At 40.7% G+C, this 23,426-nt stretch overlaps 2 protein-coding genes, 1 long non-coding RNA gene and 1 pseudogene across 3 annotated transcripts; 2 read left to right on the top strand and 2 right to left on the bottom strand.

Moving 5' to 3' along the window:
- The first annotated feature begins 6 nt into the window (after nt 1-6).
- LOC102475772 (2',5'-phosphodiesterase 12-like) lies at nt 7-2,148 on the top strand. Its single transcript, XM_027766424.1, has 2 exons — nt 7-732; nt 1,579-2,148. Exons 1-2 carry the CDS (start codon nt 76-78, stop codon nt 1,600-1,602), a joined length of 681 nt encoding a protein of 226 aa, XP_027622225.1. The 5' UTR covers nt 7-75; the 3' UTR covers nt 1,603-2,148.
- A 2,948-nt stretch (nt 2,149-5,096) lies between these two features.
- Nucleotides 5,097-23,420, bottom strand: LOC102474929 (ADP-ribosylation factor 4). The gene is made up of 6 exons (XM_006163861.1): nt 23,113-23,420; nt 16,269-16,349; nt 15,940-16,049; nt 11,741-11,812; nt 8,451-8,576; nt 5,097-6,023 (listed from the first exon to the last, which is right to left on the bottom strand). The coding sequence occupies exons 1-6, from the start codon at nt 23,177-23,179 to the stop codon at nt 5,937-5,939; spliced, it is 543 nt and encodes a 180-aa protein (XP_006163923.1). The 5' UTR covers nt 23,180-23,420; the 3' UTR covers nt 5,097-5,936.
- On the top strand, nt 17,815-17,857 carry LOC114005196 (uncharacterized; annotated as a pseudogene).
- On the bottom strand, nt 21,055-23,102 carry LOC114005195 (uncharacterized). The gene is made up of 2 exons (XR_003547075.1): nt 22,804-23,102; nt 21,055-22,679 (listed from the first exon to the last, which is right to left on the bottom strand). It is a non-coding gene; the product is annotated as an uncharacterized LOC114005195 (long non-coding RNA).
- Nucleotides 23,421-23,426: the final 6 nt, after the last annotated feature.

Here is a 23,426-nt window from a genome sequence, read left to right as displayed (position 1 = left end):
GCGCTTCGTGGGGTGCGGACGGCGGTGGAGCGGCGCAGCCGGGCCGAGGCGGCGGGCGAGACGGCAGCGGGCGTGATGGAGCGCGCCGTGGTCCGCTGTGTGCCCTCGGAGCCCAAGCTGAGCTTGTCGTTCGCGCTGGCCGACGGCAGCCATAAGAACATGCAGCGCGACCAGAGCGAGCCGCTGGGTCGTGCCCTCAGCCGGATCGCCACCAACGCCCTCAAGGGCCACGCGAAGGCGGCCGCCACCAAGAAGAGCAGGAAGAACCGTCCGAATGCGAGCAGCGGCGCGGCCGGTGCAGGGCCTGGGCCTGGGCCTGGGCCTGGGCCTGGGCCTGGGCCTGAGCCTGAGCTGGCCGCGGCCTGCGAGCCGGTGGTGAAGCTGTACTACCGCGAGGAGGCAGTGGCCGAGGACGTGCTCAACGTGGACGCCTGGCAGGACGGCGCGGTGCTGCAGATCGGCGATGTCAAGTACAAGGTGGAGCGCAACCCGCCCGCCTTTACCGAGCTGCAGTTGCCGCGCTACCTCATGGCGGGCTTCCCGGTGTGCCCCAAGCTTAGCCTCGAATTTGGGGATCCCTCCGGCTCCGTCTTCCGTTGGTACAAAGAAGCCAAGCCCGGCGGAGCGGAGCCTGAGGACTGTCAGTGGGGTCCATCGTCTCCCTCCTCGCCCTCTTGTACCTGGACCTATACGAACCAGGAGATGGTATTCCAGAGATTTCCTGTCCTTCAGGTAAAGTACTCCTCCGCCTGTCTTCACTTATTCGTCTATTTAAAGGGCCTGTAAGGCGGAGTGTGAAGGTGGAGGTTAAAATTGAGGCGAAACTATCCAGATTTTATTGATCACCTCCGGCATGCCTGTCACACTGCAGGTTGCCTTGAAGGGAGACTTTCAATAGTGCTTACCTCATACGTGGAACATACACATGCTGAATACAGGAATAAATGATAGCTAATATTTTTTACTACTTGCCAAGCACTGTTCTATAAGCACATTTTAAGTGCTTAATGTTTATGTGCCTGGTGACTTATGAAGTGCTTCATAAATACTAGCTAGTTCTTATTGCTTGGTTTAATCTTCACAATAATCCCGCGATTTCCATTTTACAGGTGTTCTAGATGTTATTCTTTATGTTCAGTGAGGAATTGATCGGATTCACACAAGTATGGAGCCAAGAGTCTCACCTATTTGCTTATGTATTCATCACCGGGCAGGGTGTTATCTGCCACTTAACTTAAAGCTGTCGTTTTTTAAAACATGTTGAGTGTCCCATCATTTTTAGTAACTGATTTTGTTCATAAATATAATGTCCATTTTTTGTGTATGTGTTGTGCATCTCTCTCTATAAAGTCATGTAAGTCCACACAGAGGTTCCCCATGAAGTGCATGGTACTGTCTTTTTACTTGTAGGGAGCTGGCTTAGAAAAGTGTCTGTGACAGGTCACACTGCTTGCTGTAAATGCTAGAGTGGTTATTAACATTTAGGTCTGCCTGACTCCAAAGCCTGCCTTTACCCACTGAAAACACTTGTCTCCAAACTTAGTGTTGTCATAAAAATGTGTTATTTTTACACCACAGGTGGTCCCCAACTTTTTGATGTGAAGAGGATAAGCATGTGGTAGAAACCTGAAGTCTTGGATGAACTATTCAGCACTTCCAGGCTAGAAGTATTTTTGAAACTGACACTTGATTTTTTTTTTTTTTAAATCAACACAACTGAAGAAAAAGAAATTTCTAGGAATGGAAAATATCTGCCAAGTTAACACTTTAAGGAACTATGTGGGAATTCAAAAAGTTTGTAGAAAAATAGAATTATAGTACAACTTTATTGTAGGATGAAAAGAATTTTAAACCCAGGCCATTTTTTTATAATATGCATTTTCCATGAACTTTGATGACCTTTACAGGCAATCTCATATATCTTTTTAAACCCATTTAGTGAAAACTAGCAATCTTATTTTCTCTTTTTTTATATAATTTTATTTCTGGAGAGAGGGAGAGATGGCACTCTCTATAAGATGTTCATGCTATGATTTTCCTGCAGCCCCAGAGCTAACCAGAATATAAAGCACATTTGTAGGGATGTTGAGGAAGACCTAGGATAGGAACATGGAACCTTCCCACATGGTATCCAGAAGTATGTGGCATTGCCTTTACTGCCTGCACAACTGCAGGTGAGCCCAATTTGTCTTTTTTTAAAACATCTAGGACTCAACCTGTAGTTGTTGGCTATGTGGGATCCAGAAGCCTTAACCTTCACACTGCTGGCGGGCACCCAATTTGTCTCTTAATGCAGTCATTTCCAGTGGTATTAAGAGCAGCCCTATATCACAAATAAGATTATATGGAGTCCCTCTATTCCCTCTTTTAAAGTCCATGAAAGGATCTTTAACTTGTTAGTTTTTTTTGTTTTGTTTTTAATTATCAGAGGGTGGGTGTGCTTGCCAGACAGAGTGAGCAAAAGAAAAAGCACTCCCTCCTCCAGTACTTCAATACACAAGTACATGTGCCCCAGCATGTCTTTTAAACCACAGGATCCAGGACTTGAACCCTGGTCAGTCATGTGGGATCCAGTTTCCAATGTAAGATGCACAATCACAGCTCTAGAGTGCCAGTTCTAGTTTTTAAAACACAGTGGTGATTTTACTATAGTCCTTATATTGAAAAATAGTCCTAACCCTGAACTTACTGAAGTTTTATATCTCCTAGTTGATAGCCCATAAACTACACATATTGTACCATATTTTAACTTTGTCCAACAAAAAAATGAGACCTCTCTTATTTGGAAGGAAAAATAATTCACCTAGTGGGCTAAATAAGTTAGACTTAATAACATCAAGTGACACTGGGGCCAGCAGGTGGCATATTGGTTATATCTCTGGACTCCAACATGGCTGATGGTTTGAGTCCCAGACCTGGAGGCTTGAAACTCACATCAGGAGTGTGTGCGTGCATGCTCAAAATCCCAAGAGGAGAATAAAGAAGGGATTGTGGCGTGGCCATCACTCCTGGGGGTGATTTCTCACTTTCTGTCTCTGTGGTAAGTGCATGTACCCTATAGCAAAAATCTCTCTGAAACATCAAGTGACATAAACTGGTTAAATTATATTTTATCTCAGTAACCTATTCTGTATAATCATTAACACTTAATTCCAATTTTCTTTTGCTTAATCCAGGGTGGTTTTTTTTGTTTGTTTGTTTTTCCTTAGTTAAAAAAATATTCATTTTTTTACAATCATGTATTAGGTTTTGGAAATAAAATTTGGGGACTAGCCCAATTTATTATCAGCTCATATTCTTAGGAACAAGTGTCTTAAAATTTAAAATGAGTTGTATCCTTGTCACTTCTGCTCTCTGGCACAATGTAGAAAAAGTCATATTCTTCTCCCATGTTACCCTGCCAAAATATAATGAACCTATCCAGTTCCTTTAACTATTCCTGTTAGTAAAAGTTACAGTTTAGGTGTAACAGGTGGTGTGGTGGTTATGGCACAGTCCCATATGGCCAAATACCTCGTTCCAGTTCTAGATCTGGCAGATTGAAAAACATGCTATGCACATGTACAGGGATGCCCAAAATTCCAAGCAGAGAATGGAAAAGGGACTACAGTATCTCCATCCCCCTTGTGGGGGGTGGGGAGATTACTCTCTCTGTCTACCCCTCTCCCTCCTTTTCTCTCCCTGGCAAATGTTCACCCTGTAGCAAAATTTAAAGAACAACAAACTAAGTTATTTAAAGTGGTCGAGTTTAGTTCTTATTAACTTAATAGGTGAAAGTAATGTGAATACATTTATTGCCTTTTAAAAAAAAAATCTGTGTAGGGACAAAGGCTCTAACTTCCTTCCATCCTTCCATTTTTAACTTGACCTGAGAGGGACAGAGTAAGAGAAGGAAAGTGAGGAAGCCAGTCACCAGGTCCAAGACTCAATCAGTGATCAGCTATGTGCAAGGCCAGCACCCTTAACCATGACGCCACCTACCGGCCCCTTTTATTGTCTTATTAACAAGAATTAGTCACATCCAGCTTGCTATTGAAATTCTGAAATTTGTAAAAAAAAAAAAAAAAAAAATTAAATTAAATTAAATTAAAATTTAAAAATTAAAAAAATAAAAGGGTGGGGGTGCTCTCATACGGCTGGCTGCAGTTCAAGTCCCATATCTAGCGGCCCAAAAAATCACACAAAGCATGTGTGCCCAAAATCTCAAGAGGAAATTCAAGGAGAAAGAATTGCTTTGTTGCAATCCCCTTTTCGGGGCTGATTTCTCACTGTCCCTCTCACTTTCTCTCTGTGACAAGCACACACAACCTATAGCCAAAGCCTAAAGCCTTAACAAAAAAAAAAAAAAAAAAAAAAGGAAAGTCATTGTGTATTTTGTTCTTTGTGGAAAAGAAGTAAGTAGTATCACTAACAGTCTGTATTTTGCATGCAAATAGCACTTAAAAATTTAAGCTTTTTTAAAAAATATATTTATTTCTTTATTTATTTTAATTTTGACGAGAGAGATACAGAGCAAAAGAGCGAAAGTAAGTGAAAAAGTCAGTCGCCAAGTCAGAGACTCAAACTGCGGTGGCCCATTTAGGAGTCCAGTGCCTTTAACCACCATGCCACTTGCTGGCCACATGCTAAAAGTTTATCTTCACACTAACATTAACTCTAAATATTGATTTATTTATTTCCATTTGTTATTATTTAATTTGACTAGAGAGAGTGAAAGGGAAAGTGAAAAAGCAAGCCACCAGGTCCAGGACTCAAACCATGATCAGCCATGTGGGAATCTAGTGCCTTTAACCACCATGTCACCTGCTGGTCCCCTAATGTTAGCTCTAAAACTAAGTATTTCCATATGTGCTTTTTGGGCAGTTCATTTTAATACAAACTCTTGGTCTGATTTATAGCATCAAAATACTACTTTAAAAAAGAAACATTTTTGCTGTTTCTCCCAACTCTGATACCCGCAATTAATTTCCAATTAAAACAATCAATAAATCCAGTGTAATCTAGATTATTGGATATAGTATATAAAACACACAGATCAACTCTGCAGCATAAGAAAATACATTTCAAATATTTTAAGATTAAAAAGAACACAGTTATGTATTTTATCATTTTATTAGGAATAATTCCAAATGGGTTATAAAAACTTACTGGATTTGATGAATTTTTCAAAAACTTATCAAGATAGGTTTACCAATAAACAGTAAGACTTCAACCCAATTGTCATATACTGGGCAAAGAGCCAGGCTGATACTAAAAGCAACATGCAAATAAAAATATAATATAAAGGAAGACAACCTGCTGAGTATTAAAAACCATCTCAATGTAAACTCTTTGCAACCAACTCAGAACTAAGCAGCTATCAAATCCAAACCATACCAAGAAAAAGGTAAATCTGATGAAAAAGCCAGGACTTACTAATACGGGAAAAAAATACGTTTCTCTGTTCAAGAGAGCTAAATAGTGTCTTGGAGCATTTCCCTGGCTGATACAAGCAGTATTAGAAAATCTTATTGGCAAGGGAGAGAAATAAATACAATGGAATGATACATTTTAAAATCAGCAGACTGTCTCAGGAATGATAAAGATATCAATAAAGTAGAAAGGAGATAACTCTAAAACATTATTTGTTGTGGTCTCAAAAAATATTCAAAGGGCATTTATTTAAAAGTCTCAGAATAGCTCTGTCCAAATAAAGGCTTAAGGGAAGTAAAATGAGGACATTTTCCACCTCCAAGACTTTCTTTTAAACCAAGCATATTGCTAACTAGCAACATACCTGATAAACAATAATTGGCAACAAAATAAGTTTAAACTCTGGGATATTCTACCAAAAATAGTTCTAGATACCATTTAATAACCAAGATGGAAACTAATCTTGTTATAACAGGCTAGACCAATTTTGTCAAACGTGTCCTTAGTTTGATGTCCGGTTTCACTTAACGTTTTGAAAGTTCATTTGATAGCCAGTCAAGTCCCTCATATAGACCAGTTCCTTGTGTAGCACAAGTGGCTTGTACATACCACTGTAAAAAATAAAAAAGGACAAGAAAATACTTGATTAACATAAAACCATTAAAACTTTCTGAATCAAAACATTAAGTATATTCCTCCGGATGCCCAAGGGTATTACCAAATCATCAATTATGGCACATATAAGAAAAAAGAAACTATATATAAAACCAAAGGAATAAAGTTGATCAAATATTTACAGGTACTAACATTTCACAAATGATTAATTTTACATATGTGTGTGTGTGTGTATTTTTTTTTTTTTGAGAGGTTTTTGCTATAGGGCGCGTGTGCTCGCCAGACAGAGACAGAGACAGAAAGCGAGAAATCACCCCCCAGAGGGGATGGCCATGCCGCAATCCCTTCTCCATTCTCCTCTCAGGATCTTGGGCACGCACGCAGAAGCGCCTGGCGTGAGTTTAAGCCACCAGGTCCGGGACGTGAACCGTGGTTGACTACGTGGGAGTCCATGACCCTAACTGCTGGTTCCCCTTTTTTTTTTTTTGAGAGAGATTTTTTTTTGTTGTTAAGGTACAACTACTTGCCAGAAAGGGAGGGAAAAAGCACCCCTAAATGAGGTGTGGTCACAGGAATCTCTTCTCCATTTTCATCCTGTCAGGATTTGGGGCATGCATGCATATGCACCTGGTGTGTATCTCAAGTTGCCAGGCTTGACATTTGAACCTAATGGCCATGTGGGATCCAGCTCCCTTAACCACTTGGCCATGGGACCCACCCAATTAACTTTATATTTAATGATCTCAGTAACTGTATAGGTTACTCCAGACTACCCTTTTAGAGTCCTTTTACTAAGACCTCTTGCTTCTCAGAAAACTGCCCTCATATTTAAAGCTACATTTTTACTTAGTTAGATTTAGTCAACTTCCACCAATTAAATCTAAGTAGAAGATTCATGATGAAATTAGTAATATCAATAAACTACCCACCTGCTCTTTACAATCCTCTTTTTTTCCCATAAAACAAAGTTCAAAGTAGAAGAGGCAAATTGGTAAAGAGTAGGATTTGATATTTTAAAGGTAAGCTTTTCAGTAATTTCACTGTCTTTAGTCGCATGCATTCCAAAAAGGCCCACCTTTTTAAATGGTAATTAATATCTCCTGTAACTGTACACCATTTTGCTAATAATGATATGAATACCAAACAGCTGGTGGCCTAGAAGATTGGGTAAAAGGTAACTTCACGGTGTAGGAAACTTGGATCATTTTGTTTTTCTTCTTTAGATCAGCCTGGGATATCTCGGTTAGTTTGTTTGCCACAGTACAGTATTTACCTTAAGTTAATGCTGAACTACTGTAAAGCACAAGACATGAAGAGTCTGATACTACAAATATACAAAACAATATACTGTGTTTTGCCAACATTTCAATCACTGGTCTAAAATGATAAACTACTAGAGAACAAGTACAGTATTTTTATAATCTTACATTAGAAATACCTTTAAAGTTGTTTAATATCATAATTCAAGGTTCTGCCACAAGCTTTTTTTTTTTTTGGAGAGGTTTTTGCTATAGGGCGCATGTGCTCGCCAGACAGAGACACAGAGACAGAAAGCGAGAAATCACCCCCCCCCGGGGGGATGGTCACGCCGCAATCCTTTCTCCTCCATTCTCCTCTCGGGATCTTGGGCAGGCAAGCATGCACGCACACGCGCCCGGTGTGAGTTCTAAGCCACCAGGTCCGGGACGCGAACCACGGTCAACTATGTGGGAGTCCAGTGACATAGCCATTACGCTAACTGCTGGTTCCCTGCCACAAGCTTATGATGTTAACAAGTAAAACCACATAACATTATCTCAAATATAGCTGTTAGATATTGGACTCTTGATAATAAAAACAAATTACAGAATATTTCCTATAAAGCTACCTAAAAGATAAAAATTAAGAATATTAATCATCTTTCGATATTCCAATTCTCTTCCAATGGTTTTCCACATCTTTAGCAGTAGTAAAGATATGTTAACAAAATCAAATACAAATTTTTTGAGAGAGATATTTTTGCAGTAGTGCTTGTACACTTGTCTAAGAGATAAAGACACAGAAAATGAACCCTCCCCCCACTCCAGGATGGCCACACTGAAATCCACTGGATCCAGAACTTGAACCACAGCACCACATGGGAGTCCAGCACCTTAACCACTATGCCACCTGCTGGCTCCCAAATAAAGATATTTAAACCCTTGGATTCTTAAAGAATTTACTAAATTAAATGTAAAATTTAAAGTAAAATTGAACACAATATTTATAAAGTGCTGAAGGCCTAAACGAGCTGACTTTTGTATAATTAAAACAGAATACTACCTTTTTTTTTAAAATAAATGATGTGTTCATTATCCACTCAAAGGGGATAATAAATGTTTAAACTGAATACTAAGCAATAACTAATAACTCTAATTGGCTAAAATCAATCTGCAAATACTTACTGTTCTGTTTCGAAGTGACTGAAGACCTAATTTATCTGTTATTTCACTGATGGTCATAGCATTTGGCAAATCCTGTTTGTTAGCAAAAAGCAGCAGCACTGCATCTCGCAACTCATTTTCCTGAAGCTGGAAATAAAACCAAAGGCATTAACAGCTATCAAAGTGGAATCCAATTGTAGAGAACTAAGTGAAACACTGTTTTCCAGTATATACCTTTTACTCTACACTAAATATATTATTAAAATATCAACCATATTTCTTTATATAAATTTAAGATTCTCTTAAGTCCTTCAGTGTTTAACTCCTAAACAATCACATGCTTTTAAAACTTTTTAAAAATTTTATTTTTATTTGTTACTATTTTTTATTCCTTTTTCTAAAGATACCTTATTTTAATTTGGTCAGACAGGGGAAGAGAGAGATGGAAAGTGAGAAAGCAAACCACCAGGTCTGGGACTTGAACTGTTGGCCATGGGGGAGTCCAGTACTCTTAATCACTGCACCACTTGCTGGCCCTTTATTTTTTATTTTTTAATCTAACCAGAATGAGATGGAGAGAGAAAAGGAACATGAGAAAGCAAGCTGCTAGGTCCAGGACTCAAACCATGATCAGCCATGTGGGAGTTGAATGCCCTAACCACCATGCCAGCTGCCAGCTTGCAAAACTGTTTTTTAAGTCAGTCATCAAATACTCCTTCAGGTAAACCATTCATTTAGCCTCAATGATGATCGATTAAGGGTCAGAATTGACAAGGGCAAAGAAAATACACAGCATAGGGACCAGCAGTTAGGGTAATGGCTATGTCGCTGGACTCCCACGTAGTTGACGGCGATTCAATTCCCAGACCCAGTGGCTTAAACTCATGCTGGGCGCATGTGCGTGTGTACTCAAGATCCAGAGAGGAGAGTAGAGAAGGGATTGCGGAGTGACCATCTCCTCTGGGGGGTGATTTCTCGCTTTCTGTCTCTCTGCCTGTCTCTGGCTGGAGAGCCCATGTGCCCTATAGCAAAAACCTCTCCAAAAAATAAATAAAAATTTAAAATAAATAAATAAAATATACAGCGTAAATGGCAGCATGTTATGGTGCTTAGTAGCGAAGGTATTCAACTAATTGTCTTTCTGAACTTTCTAGCCAGCTGGACCAGATAACACTGGGACAATACAATTATTAGGGCAGTAGGACTGTCATGAAAAAATGCAAGAGTGCCAAGAACGGAAGCTGGTAGAAGTCCTGATACATGATTCAACACAAATGAATCTTTAAAAATTATGCTAAATGAAAAAGCTACTCATAAAAGACCCCATATTATAAGATTTTATTTATGTGAATATGCAGAATATCTGACTGCATAGAAGTGGAAATTAGTAGTCAGGAGTTGTGGAGGAGAGAATGGAGAGTGAGTGCTGATGATCCATGATTTCTTTTTAGGGTGATGAAAAATTTCTAATATTAGATTGTACACAAAGAATTACTGACATTTTAAATGGGTAAAATTTACAGTACATGAATATCTCAAAACTGTTCACAAACCCAAAAGAGAAGTTGTTGGTGGTTTTTAACTCATTAGGAAAATAGCTGCAGTGACCAAACTACACATACCCTCTACTAGCACAGTGGTTTTACAAATTACACTCTAGTCTCAGGAATCATACATGAGACTTAAGGCTTCATTTCAGTGAATATTTAATGACTGAAAGTCTGAAACCATGACAAGGTTCCTCCGCAATTTTTCTCCCTTCAGGATTTGTTTGTGCATGTGCACTCACCAGTGACAGAGTGATAGCAAGAAAGAAAGAGAGAAACTACCCCCCCCCCAGGGGAGATGAAAGTGCAGTTGTGGAGCAAACTGCCACTACTCTCCAGAAGAATTCTTTTCTTTTAGGCTTGCTATAGGACATGGGTACTTGTTAAAAACAGAAAAATTACTCCCCAAGAAGGATGGTCATGTCACAATCCCATCTCCCTTTCCCTCTTGGGATTTTGGGCATGCATGTACACCTGCTTGCATGTTTTTTGTTTTTTGGATTTTTTTTTTTTTTGGAGAGGTTTTTGCTACAGGGCACGTGCGCTCACCAGAAAGACAGAGACAGAAAGCGAGAAATCACCAAGGGGGGGTGGCCACACTGCAGTCTCTTTCTTTCTCCTCCATTCTCCTCTCGGGATCTTGGGCACGCACGCACACGTGCCTGGTGTGAGTTTAAGCCGCCGGGTCCGGGACTCGAACCACGGTCGACTATATGGGAGTCCAGCGACAAAGCCATTATGCTAACTGCTGGTCCCACGTGCTTGCATGTTTTTCAAGCCACTGGATCCTGGACTTGATTTATGAAGTTGGCAGTATGAGATCTAGCCACCTAAACCACCACACCACCAGCTGGCTGAAGAAGCAATTCTTGATCATGGTTGCTGTTAGCAAACATTTCTGAAATAATTATAGGCACAGCATAGGGAAAGCAGCCTAATCTTGAGAATAGTGATTCACAGGTGTCAAAACTACTTTAAAACCATAGATTTTTATATCTGTAAAATAAGGGACTGTAAAATCAGATGTTCTCAACTAAAGACGGGCATCAAAATCACCCATGGAGCATTCAAAAAAACAAATTGCACCTTTCTCTCAACTTAATGAAGCTACTCTTCAGTATGATTTTTAAAAAGCTCTGTAGAGGGCTGGCAGGTAGTGTGATGATTAAGGGCGCTAGACTCCCGCATGGCTGACTGGAGTTCAAGTCCTGGACCCTGGTGAGTTGCTTTCTCACTTTTTTACTCTCTCTCTCTCACTGTGTCCCTCTCTAGTCAAATTTTAAAAAGTAAAAAGTTAAATAATTATTTAAAAAAAAAAAAAAAGCTCTGTAGATTTGTATTGCACATTCTTTTTTTTTGGGGGGGAGAGGTTTTTTCGCTATAGGGCGTGTGCGCTCGCCAGACATACAGAGAGAGACATAGAGACAGAAAGCGAGAAATCACCCCCCAGGGGGGATGGTCACGCCGCAATCCCTTCTCCTCCATTCTCCTCTCGGGATCTTGGGCACGTACGCACACGCGCCCGGCATGAGTTTTAAGCCACTGGGTCCAGGATGCGAACCGCGGTCGACTACGTGGGAGTCCAGTGACATAGCCATTACGCTAACTGCTGGTTCCCTGTATTGCACATTCTTAAAAACCTGTTGATTATATAGGTTCTTTCGAGCTCTGAAAAAAAAAAGTGTGTAATCCAATCACTAACACCACCGCTGCCACCCAAAAAAAATTTTTTTTGAGAATTTTAAGTTTATTGTATATTCTTACCATTTTCTGCAGCTCTTCTGCGCCTTCCTGAATTCTCTCACGATCGTTGCTATCTACCACAAAAATAAGACCCTGGGGAAAAATTGTTTTAATAAATTATAACAGTTAAAGGACATACTAAATATGGAACACCATATATTTAGCAAAACATGTAACAAGGGTTGGATATTTATTTAACAGCAACAACAACAAAACCTCAGGGCTCTAATACTGAAAACTGATTGGAGCAGTATTTGTGATTTTTAACTTAGTAATGTTATTTCTAATCTAATAGAAAATCTTACTCTCAACCAACTGATCACTTTTCTCAACTATACTAAGAAGAATAAATTTTATCCCTTTCCCCTTCTCTACTGTCACATTTAAATGCAAGTAGGTGTAAGTAACAAAACTGTCACAAAGTGGGATAAAAGGAAATAAACCCAAGAGCCTAAGGAATCATGAATTTACTAACTGAATTTGCTTATTCACTCAAAGGCATGTACCAAGTTAAAAAGAAGTGGAAAACAGGAGGGGGTACTATAGTAGTTTTATGTCCGTCATCATGAAGAAAACACCTAGCTTCAGAATGCTGCCTGCCAACTCCAGAATGAAAAGGAAGCCTTAGGCAAAATATATCAAGAAAAATCCAAAGTTCTTGTGATCAAAGAAGAAATTCTTAAGAAAAAGAAGAGAGTGGGACCAGCAGGTGGAGTGGTAGTTAGGTAGCTGGACTCCCATAAGGCCAACTGTGGTTTGAGTCCCAGACCTAGCAGCCAGCTTTTTTCACTTTCTCTCCCTTTCTTTGTCTCTCTCTGGTCAAATTAAAAAATAACAATGGCCTGGTAGTTGAAACACTGGTCTCCCACATGACTGACTGTGGTTCAGTTCCTAGACCTTGAAGCTTGCTTTCTTACTCTCTGGTTAGCTCATACCAAATTCGAAAATAATAATAAATAAAACAAGTAATTCTTTAAAGTAATTTTCTTAAAAAAGTAACAATTCTTAAAAATGTTTATAAATATAAGAATTCTATACTACAAAAGAAATGGGAACTGGGAAGCAATTAATTGAGCTCAACTTTCTTTTTTTTGGGGGGGAGACGTTTTTTTGTTTGTTTGTTTGTTTTATGATAATAGGGCACTTGTGGGCTCGCCAGACAGACAGAGGCAGAGAGACAGAAAGCGAGAAATCACCCCCCGGGGGGATGGCCACACCACAATCCTTTCTCCTCCATTCTCCTCTCGGGATCTTGGGCATGCATGCACACGCTCCCAGCATGAGTTTAAGCCACCGGGTCTGCGACTCGAACTGCGGTCGACTACATGGGAGTCCAGTGACATAGCCATTATGCTAACTGCTGGTCCCAAGTTCAACTTTTTCTAAAAACTTTTAAATGGGAAACTATGGGACCAGCAGATGACATAGTGGTTACGTTGCTGGGCTGCCATGTGGCCAACCATGGTTAAGAGTCCCAGACCCAATGATTTGAAACTCACGCCAGGCATGTGTGCATGTGTGCCCTAAATCTTGAGAATGAAGGAGAAGGGATTATAGTGTGGCTATCCCCCAGGGGTGATTTCTCACTTTCTGTCTCTGTGTCTGTCCAGCAGGTGCACGCACAGTATAGCAAAAATCTGTTTAAAAAAATACATGGAAAATTGTAAAATTTTCAGCTACAAAATGAGGGCGATTAATTTTATTGGATTTGTTAAAAATCTGTTTTTAGTGGAACCAGCAGGTGACATGGTGGTAAAATCCCTCCCCACCCCTACCCCAGGGGGAGATGAAAATACAACCAGGAAGACTTTTTATTTTGTTTTTTAAGTTTTGGTATGGCATGCATACACTCACCAGAGACAGGGAGTCATCCCTCCCTATCCCTGTGGGGAAAGGGCACATGAGAATCCCTTCTCCATTCTCCTGTTGGGATTTTGGGCACAAGCACATGTGCCACACAACCAACCATGGTTTGAATTCCAGACATGGCATCTTGAAAATCATGCCAGGTATATGCACATACATGCCCCTAATCTCAGGAGAATGGAGAAGAAGAGACTGCAGTGTAGCCATCTCCCCCCCGAGGGGGTAATTTCTCACTTTCTCTCACTTTATCTCTTTCTCTGGCTATAGAAAGTGCCCCGTGGCATAATACAATCCTAAAATCATCTATTCCTAGTACATTTAAGTTTTTACTTTAAATATTATTTTCACTGACCCCTTAATTTCTGAATATTTCTCACTTATCAAAGATTGTCTCGGACCAGCAGTTGGCGTAATGGCTATCTCACGGGACTCCTATGTAATAGACCATGGTTCAAGTCCCAGACGCAGTGGCTTAAACTCATGCTGGGCACGTGTGTGTGCATGCCCAAGATCCCAAGAGGAGAATAAAGGAGAAGGGATTGCGGTGTGGCCATACTCCCGGGGTTTTGATTTCTCACTTGCTGTCTGTCTCTGTCTTTCTGGTGAGTGCATGTGCCCTATAGCAAAAAACCTCTCAAAAAAAAAAAAAGATCTCTTGATATATTTTTATTTAGCTTGATTTATCTATATATTAAAAAAAAAAGTTAAATCTTCAGAAGTGCCATGGAAGTGGGCTTGGCAGAGGCACCTGATACTTACTTGAGGCTACAGCCATTAAATAACATAATTTCCTTTGGTCTAGCAAATTTCAAGTCTGCCCTTTATTGGAAACCAATGCTTTTAACATCCCACCCTCTGAAAAAACTTTTAGTGCTCTGAGAACCACTACAACCTGGTGGAAGACAGACTCAAACTCAAATTTCAGCATTTCTTGTTTCTTTTTTTTTTTTTTTTGTGGAGAGGTTTTTACCCTAGGATGCATGTATGTGCCAAAAAGACAGACAGACAAGAAATAAGAAATCACCCCCCAGGGGGGATGGCCACGCCGCAATGCCTTCTCCATTCTCCTCTCGGGATCTTGGGTACACACGCACACATGCCCAGCATGAGTTTAAGCCACCAGGTCCAGGACTCAAACTGCGGTTGACTACATGGGAGTCCAGGACATAGCCATTAGATCAACTGCTGGTCCCAGTTGCAATCAGCCATGTGGGATCCAGCTGCCTTAACCACCATGCCAGGCTGGCCCTTGTGTTAAGTCTTAAAAGAAAAAAAAATATTTCCTAAATTAAATGCCTAGGACTTAATTCCCAGGGAATGGAGCTCTTAGAGATGTGTACTGATCAAACATTGGCCAGGGGACAGCAGGTAGCATAGCAGTTAAGATGCTAGACTTCCACATGGCTGACCAAGGTTCAAGTCCTGGACCTGGCAGCTTGAAACTCATGCTTGGTGCATGTGTGTGCAAGCCCAAATCCCAGGAGGAGAATGGAGAAGGGACTGCATGCAGCGTGGCCATCCCCCCTACAGAGTAATTTCTCACTTTCCCTCTCTATGTCTCTCTCTGTCTTTCTGGCAAGCATACATGCCCTATGGTAAAAACCTTTGAAGAGGGAACCAGCAGTTAGCGTAATGGCTATGTCGCTGGACTCCCACGTGGTCGACCGCAGTTCACGTCCCGGACCCGGTGGCTTAGAACTCCCCGGTGGCTTAGAACTCACGCCGGGCGGGCGTGCGTGCGTGCCTGCCCAAGATCCCGAGAGGAGAATGGAGGAGAAGGGATTGCGGCGTGACCATCCCCCCGGGGGGTGATTTCTCACTTTCTGTCTCTATGTCTCTCTCTGTCTGTCTGGCGAGCGCACGTGCCCTATAGCAAAAACCTCTCAAAAAAAAAAAAAAAAGAAAAAACCTTTGGAAAAAAAAAAAAACTTTACAAATCAACAGAGATTTACTTTGATGTATTTTCAATAAAGTAAAAACTAATTGGGTTAAATGAAGGGCTATAGATGTCTAACATTCATTAGAAAATGCAATGACAGAAAGTTAGGTCTGTACTAAGAATAAAACTGAAAAACTATTGATGAGATACCTAACTCATTCTTGAACCATGGCCCAACTCATCCCATCCCACCTTCCAAAATCTTCCTGTGATGGCTATGTAGTTCTCCTGACCATAGGTAGTTCAGCTTTCAAAAACACAAGTAAGCATCTGCTGAAGACTACAGACATAGTCATAAAAACAATGCCAATTCACATAGTAAACAGCAATACCCAAGTAAACACTACAGAGTAATACACACCTAAGAGCATGAAAACCATATAGAAAAGTCATAAAAACACAAAGCATTCCTTACCTGGGTATTCTGAAAGTAATGCCTCCAAAGAAGCCTTATTCTATCTTGACCACCAACATCCCACACTGTGAAGCAAATGTTCTTGTATTCTACTGTTTCCACATTAAAACCTACAAAAGAGAAAAGTGACTGTTGTGCAATGATGTATCATGAAGAAAAGTAAACTTTATTGTACAATTCTTTTAGAATAGTGACCTAAAAATCCTACTAAGATAACCAGGTTAACAAAAAGACATTTTCAAAATTAGACTGTATTCTATTGTTATCTATTACGTTATAAGATAACACTACAAAATAAATTTATAGAAGTCATCTGTAAACTTTCTTACCAATGGTAGGAATGGTGGTAACGATCTCTCCTAACTTCAGCTTGTACAGAATGGTTGTCTTGCCAGCAGCATCCAATCCAACTAGAAAGACATTATAGATTTAAAATCTAGAATAAAAACTCACACTAAGAAATAAATTTATAATAAAGTTACAGTTGGAGGAAAACCTGACTGGTCAGACCAGCTGGTGGCATAGTGATTAAAGCAGTTGGATCGCACATGTCCAACTTTGCAGTTTAAGTCCCAAGACACAGCAGCTTGAAAAACATGCAGATAGGGCTGGCAGGCAGCATGGTAGTTAAGGTGTTTGACTCCCATATGGTTGCCCACAATTCTAGTCCTGGATCTAGAGGCTTGCTTTTCAACTTTCCTTCTCTCTTTCTATCTCTCTCTCGTCAACTTCAAATAAAATAATGGCAATGAACAAAATTAAATAATTCTTTGGGGAAAAAAATTCCTTTCCATATTTCTGTCTAGACCTAGGGAAAAAGTATAGTGTAGTAAGAGTATCTGGCTAACTCAGATTCGAATCTCAAGCTCTGCCACAAACTAATGATAGTTGAGTATCTCTAAATAGGTCACTTTAAAACACTATGGCCAAAGAAACTGGCCTTAAAATAAAGGCTTCAGATAATCTAAGACATCCTCCAACTCAAGTCCTAATTAGCTCTATAAACTACTACCATTTTTTGAAAACAGAAATTAGCTGAATGAAAGAGCACACAAGAACAAGTGAATAGTTACCATCAGATTCATACAATAAATTTTCCTTTTACATATAGGTTTAATTTTGGGTAAAAGACCTCGACACTAAGAGGAAGAAATACATAATGATGTCCTATTCCCCTTATAGTGAAGACAAAGTAACATGAGGCCAATTTTACCCCAACTTAAATCCATTTTGAGATCAAATGGGTAGCTAGGAGAACCAAAGCCTGGCTAGCTAGTGTTATAAAAATGGCTCCATCTTGTTCATCTCTAATGTAAGTAATGTCGAAACTCTTAAAGTGATTTATTAGAGGCAGAGGTATAAGTAGGGAAGAATGTGCTTGTTTTGAGAGGAAAATCTAAGCTAGAAAAAGAGGGTATACCTTTTTATTACAATGATAATGAGAAAATTAAATGCTTATAAATAATTTCAAAGCCTATATATTCTACATTGTTTGTTAAAGCCCTCATAAATATAATCAGTATCTAATAAACTCATAGATTATATCATTATTCTAAGGACCTAGCATGTCCTGTATTTATCTCATCACAGGTTTTTAAATCAGTTCAAATTAGTATTGATTTAAAGACACTTTCTTAGTATTTAAAATAAAAAATGACTTAACAGATGAAAGCAACACTAGGGGGGTCAAAAGAACTGAAATAATTCACCTTCTTTACATTCCTGTGTAAGTCAGCTCAACTTTTATCAGTTCAAAACAGAACTGAAGGCTATAAGCAATTCAGACCCACATAACAATACTCTGTATACTACGAAGGGTCATTTTAACAACTCTCTGAAGTCTCAAGCCTTTTAGCCCTTTTTAAAAAATTATTGCAGTGTTACAACTCTTTTAGAGTTTGTCTAGGAGATTTTCCATTTTTCACTAAAAATTGTTATTATTTTACACTGGGTACATGTGCATGCATGCCCAAAATGGAGAAGGGATTGCAGCTTGGCCATCTCCCCAAAGGGTGATTTCTTGCTTTCTGTGTGTCTCTCTCTCTAGCAAGTGGATGTGCCCTATAGCAAAATCTCTATCAAAAACAAAAAAAAATCTGCTTTGGGGCCAGCAGGTTTAAAGAGGCTGGTGGATTCCCACATGACAGACCATGGTTCAAGTCTCAGACCTGGCAGCTTGCTTTCTCACTTTCTTTCTCTCTCTGGTTATAATAATAATAACAATACTAAATTAAAAAAAAATAATTATAATAAAAAATTTGCTATAGCGCACATACATACACCAGAGAGGGACAGAGAAAAAGAGAGAGAGAGGGAAAGTGAGAAAGCAAGTTGCCAGGTCTGGGACTCAAACCACATTCACCATGTGAGAGTCCAATGCCCCAACCACCACGCTACCTGCTGGCTCCCCATTAATGTCTTCTTAATCCTGTTCCCCACTTCTACATAGCATGGCGCAGGTTTTTTTTTATTTTTTGAGAGGTTTTTTGCTATAGGGCGCGTGCGCTCACCAGACAGACAAAGAGACATAGAGACAGAAAGCGAGAAATCACCCCCTAGGGGGGATGGTCACGCCACAATCCCTTCTCCTCCATTCCCCTCTCGGGATCTTGGGCACGCATGCACATGCGCCCGGCATGAGTTTTTTAAGCCACCGGGTCCGGGACGCGAACCACGGTTGACTACGTGGGAGTCCAGTGACACAGCCATTACGCTAACTGCTGGTTCCCACGCAAGTTTATTCTTTCTCAAATACTATAACATGTACTATCATAGAAATCAGAGTAAGAAGCCTATCCTAAGTCCTCATTCATGGGCTTTTTTCTTCACAAGAGAAAGAACTGATTTAAATTTAAACAGTGGTTTAATTTTAGAGTATGAAACAGGATTAGGAAGCAGAAAATGAGTCATGAAATTCAAAAAAACAAAAGTAAACTACCTTAAAGTTTGGCTCTTTTAGTAAAATACAGAAAATGAAGAAAGGAGAGTCGCCAAAAATCTATCAGACTTTTTCTTTTTTAAGGTTTATGACATAGTACACTCACAAGGGAAACATAGAGACAATGAGAAGAAAAGTGAGAAATCACCCCCCAGGGAGGATAGTCATACTACAATCCCTACTCTTCCATTCTCCTTCTGGGATTTTGGGCACATAAGCGCACATACCCAATGTGATTTTCAAGCCACCAGCTCCAGGACAAGAACCATGTTGGCCATGTAAGAGTCTACACTACCTGTTAGCCACAAAAGTTATAACTATTGGAAACCAGCAGTTAGCATGGCTATGTCGCTGGACTCCCACGTAATCGACCGCAGTTTGCGTCCTGGACCCGGTGGCTTAAAACTCACGCCGGGCGTGTGTGCATGCGTGCCCAAGATCCTGAGAGGAGAATGGAGAAGAAGGGATTGCGGCGTGACCATCCCCCCTGGGGTGTGATTTCTCGCTTTCTGTCTCTGTCTGTCTGGCGAGTGCACGCGCCCTATAGCAAAAAAAACCTCTCCCCCCCCCAAAAAAAGTTATAACTATTCTACAAAGCTAAATCTCTTGAAAGTATAAGACCTCTTTAGGTGATTTTTATTACTTTTTTTTTAGAAGATTTTTGCTATAGGGCGTGTGTGCTCCCCAGAAAGACAGAGACAAAGAGGCAGAAAGTGAGAAATCATCCCCTGGGGGCATGGTCACGCTGCAATCCCTTCTCCATTCTCCTCCTGGGATCCTGGACATGCACGCACACGCAACCAATGTGAGTTTAAGCCATTGGGTCCGGGACTCGAACTGTGGTCAGCTACATGGGAGTCCAGTGACATAGTCATTACGCCAACTGCTGGTCTCAGATTTTTATTAAAAAATTTTTTTGAGAGGTTTTTGCTATAGGACGAGTGCAGTTGCCAGACAGACAGAGAGACAGAAAGCCAGAAATCACCCCCCAGGGGGGATGGCCACGCTGCAATCCCTTCTCCATTCTCCTCTCGGGATCTTGGGCACGCACGCACATGCGCCTGGCGTGAGTTTTAAGCCCCCGGGTCCAGGACTCGAACCGTGGTCGACTATGTGGGAGTCCAGCAATATAGCCATTACGCCAACTGCGGGTCCCAGATTTTTATTAAATTTTTAAGTAAACCAAAAATTGACCTTTCCTACGTCCAAAGCTAAGCCAAGCCAAGTTAGAACTGAAACAGATGCTGAGTAGGAAAACGAAACAAAAAACTTGTACTTTCATTCCATTTAACCACAAACTTTTTGAAGTCTCATCATAAATCTAAAAATTCTGACAAAAGAATAAAAGATATACAACAATTCAAGATTATATCACTGTTTTTCTAATCAAGAGAAGTTTGTAAGTGACCAATTTTTCTTTTAGTAAGTCTTTTTTTTTTCTTTTTTTGGAGAGGTTTTTGCTATAGGGTGCGTGCACTCACCAGACAGACAAAGAGAGACAGAGAGACAGAAAGCGAGAAATCACCCCCCAGGGGGGATGGCCACGCCACAATCCCTTCTCCTCCAGTCTCCTCTCGGGATCTTGGGCACGCACGCACATGCGCCTGGCGTGAGTTTGCGCCACTGGGTCCGGGACTCGGACAATGGTTGACTACGTGGGAGTCCAGTGACATAGCCATTACACTAACTGCTGGTCCCACTTGTAGTAAGTCTTATACCTGCTTGTATGCACTTCGTTTCTTCTACTCTCAAGCATTAGGATTTTTTTTTAACCCAGTTTGTCTTACTTTCTGGCCAGCAGATGGTATGGAGGTAGTGGCTGTTGGATCCCATGTGGCCGGCAGCTGTGTTAAAGTCCTGAACCCAGTGGCTTGGAAAACACACAGGGCATGTGTGTGCCTGAAATCCGGAAAGAAAAGATGAAGGCAGCCTTGACCGTGGGGGGGAAGGGGATGTGACTTCTCACTTTCCCTTTCTCTCTCTCTCTCTGAACAATCCTGCTAAAAAAAAAAAAAAAAAAAAAAAAAAACTTTTTTAAAGGCACTGGGGCCAGCAGGTAGCATGGTGGTTGAGACACTAGACTCCTACATGGCCAACTGTGATTTGAGTCTCTGACCTGGTGGCCTGCTTTCTCACTTCCCCCTCCCTGTCTCTCTCTGGTGAGTGCACCTATCCTGTAGCAAGTTAAAAATAATATATAATAAATTAAATATTTGAAATTTAAAAAGTCACTGACTCAAGAAAGCCTGAACTTTATCTAAGTTTTATGAAGAAAAAAGAAACACATTAATGTAATTTGGAACAGAGAATTACTGGTAATGCCAATACATGGAAATGCAGACTCCTTTAAAATTACCTATTTTTATGCTGTAAATCACTCAGAAAGCCAGACAAATGGAAGAATGATCAAATTTCCAAATCATCTTTCCCTGTTCATGCACATATCCCTCATATGTTTATGCTGTCTTTGAAGAGTTACCATGCAGGTGGAACTTGTGACTAAAGTGTTTTTAATCAAGGAAAACTGAATATCCTAAAGTTAAAATGCAAAATAAGAATAGCAAACATAAGCAAAAAAACAGTTAACAAAAAGAATGATGACAAACCATGACTTCTATCTCCTGCACAAATGCAAAAAATTAAATACTTGTCTATATTTTCTTTCAATCACTTGGCAAAGGGGGAAATGCCTCCCTAATACAGGTGATATAGGAAAGCCCTTATGACATGCTTTTACTTTTTTTCTCCATTTGACATTTTTAGCCATGGCAAAGGATTTAAAGAAGTAAAAAATAGAAAATCATTTACAATAAATCTTCAGTAAAGACTAATATACTACATTTGTAGTGACACAATCATGTACTCATTAAAAAGAACAGGTAGGAAATTCATCACGGTCCAAAGTCTTCCTTTGCCTTCAGATCTTCTTTCATACTGCCAGTTTTTAGCTACTTAAATCTTAAACAGTATGTTTGTCCTCCTAAAATAAGTGTCCTCTTCATAAAGGAAATCTGAGAAACTTTGAAAAGTATTTTATCTTTTTGAATGAATGAACAATTGTTTTATGAATTGTAAACAAGCTGAACTGACAGCAAAGTGAAGTGAAAACCAATGTGCATGCGCTACCTCTTTTTAAACCTGAATAAATTACAGGAGTTTGCTTTTGAAAAGTTTTGACAGTATAGCGGAAAAATAAAGTCTTTCTCCCACTCTAGAAGACAAGCTAATGAACCAACAAGTTTTAGTGTTCAAAGTGGGGTTCCTTTTAGTACATTCAGATACGTAGAGCTCGCTGTCATGTACACACTGCTTACAGTATTATCAGACAAAGATTGCTTACGCCACCGCCCTTCTCCTTAGGCTAAGCAAAAAACTGCCCCTGAAAAGTGTCTTCTAAAAGAATTAAAAATCAAAATAATCTTTGGAACAAACAAAAATTTTGGAAGTTGCTACCCCAAAGCTTCAGCCTACCATAAAATGAATTGTTCTGAAGTTTCTACAAGTTTCTTCATTAAATCTTAGGCAGATAAAAACTAGGTTTTGAAACCAGAAAGTAAACCCAATATATCTAGAGTTATTCAAAGTAGTTAGGAAACACACACACAATAAACTGTTTTCGGAGAATAAACTTATTAATAAATAGAAGAAAAATATATGAAACGGAATCCAGGGGGAGGAAATATTTAGCAGAGGGAGCACTTTAGACCCAGGACTCCTTGGGCACCCTGGGAGCGCCCTCACCACCGCACTGGCATGGTCACTTCCTGCCCCAGGCAGCTCCGGCCTCTCCTCTTGCCATTCGCTAGAAAACCAACGGAGTGTGCAGTTGTGTACACGAAGCGGAAAGGAGGGGGTAGAAAGCCCAGTCGTTCTGCCTCCTTCCAGACCCCTGCTCACACCCGGGGAGGAGGGGATGTAAAGCATACCCTTAAAACCGGACATGCCAGTGTTCGCTCCCAAGCGTCCACTTCCCTCATCTCTATCCAATCTTGTCAGACTTTCAATAAAGTCCTGGAGAGAGTGTCAAGCCCACAAGGAGGAAAGCTTGCCCGACGACCTGTCCGGGCCCCTCGGTGAGACAGGTGTGGGGCGATCGCTCAACCTTAACTCCATTGTTCCCGCTTAAGGACTCACTCTTCCCGACCCTCACCTCTTTCTCACCACCGCCAGCACAGGAAAAAACAAGCCCAAAGACCCCGCCTTCTCACTTCCCCGGTGGGCCCTGCCTCACTCACCCATCAAAATGCGCATCTGCTTCTTGCCGAAGAGTCGGGAAAATAGGGAGGAGATGGTCAGGCCCATGATGGTAGTGGCACCTGCGATGGGCAGAAGCAGAAAGGGTTTGGGGCGTTGCCGAGTCTCCTTTCCCGCTCGGGGAAACTGAGCCAGAGAAAGAGCTGAAGAAAGACAAGCGCGGCGGGGACTGCTGTCTAGCCGGCGTGTGGGATGGAGCTCCGAGACAAGACTTTGCGGGTGAGACCTGGTTGGCGACTGGCGCTGCAGTTCCAGCTCCGGCGTTAAAGCTCCGGCTATGCCACGTCACGCGGCA

The sequence above is a fragment of the Tupaia chinensis genome, unplaced genomic scaffold, assembly GCF_000334495.1.
Source record: "Tupaia chinensis unplaced genomic scaffold, TupChi_1.0 Scaffold143351_1, whole genome shotgun sequence".
In the NCBI taxonomy this organism is placed as follows: Eukaryota; Metazoa; Chordata; class Mammalia; order Scandentia; family Tupaiidae; genus Tupaia; species Tupaia belangeri.
Note: the sequence above shows the minus strand (reverse complement) of the source record. Positions and strands in the feature narration are given on the sequence as shown.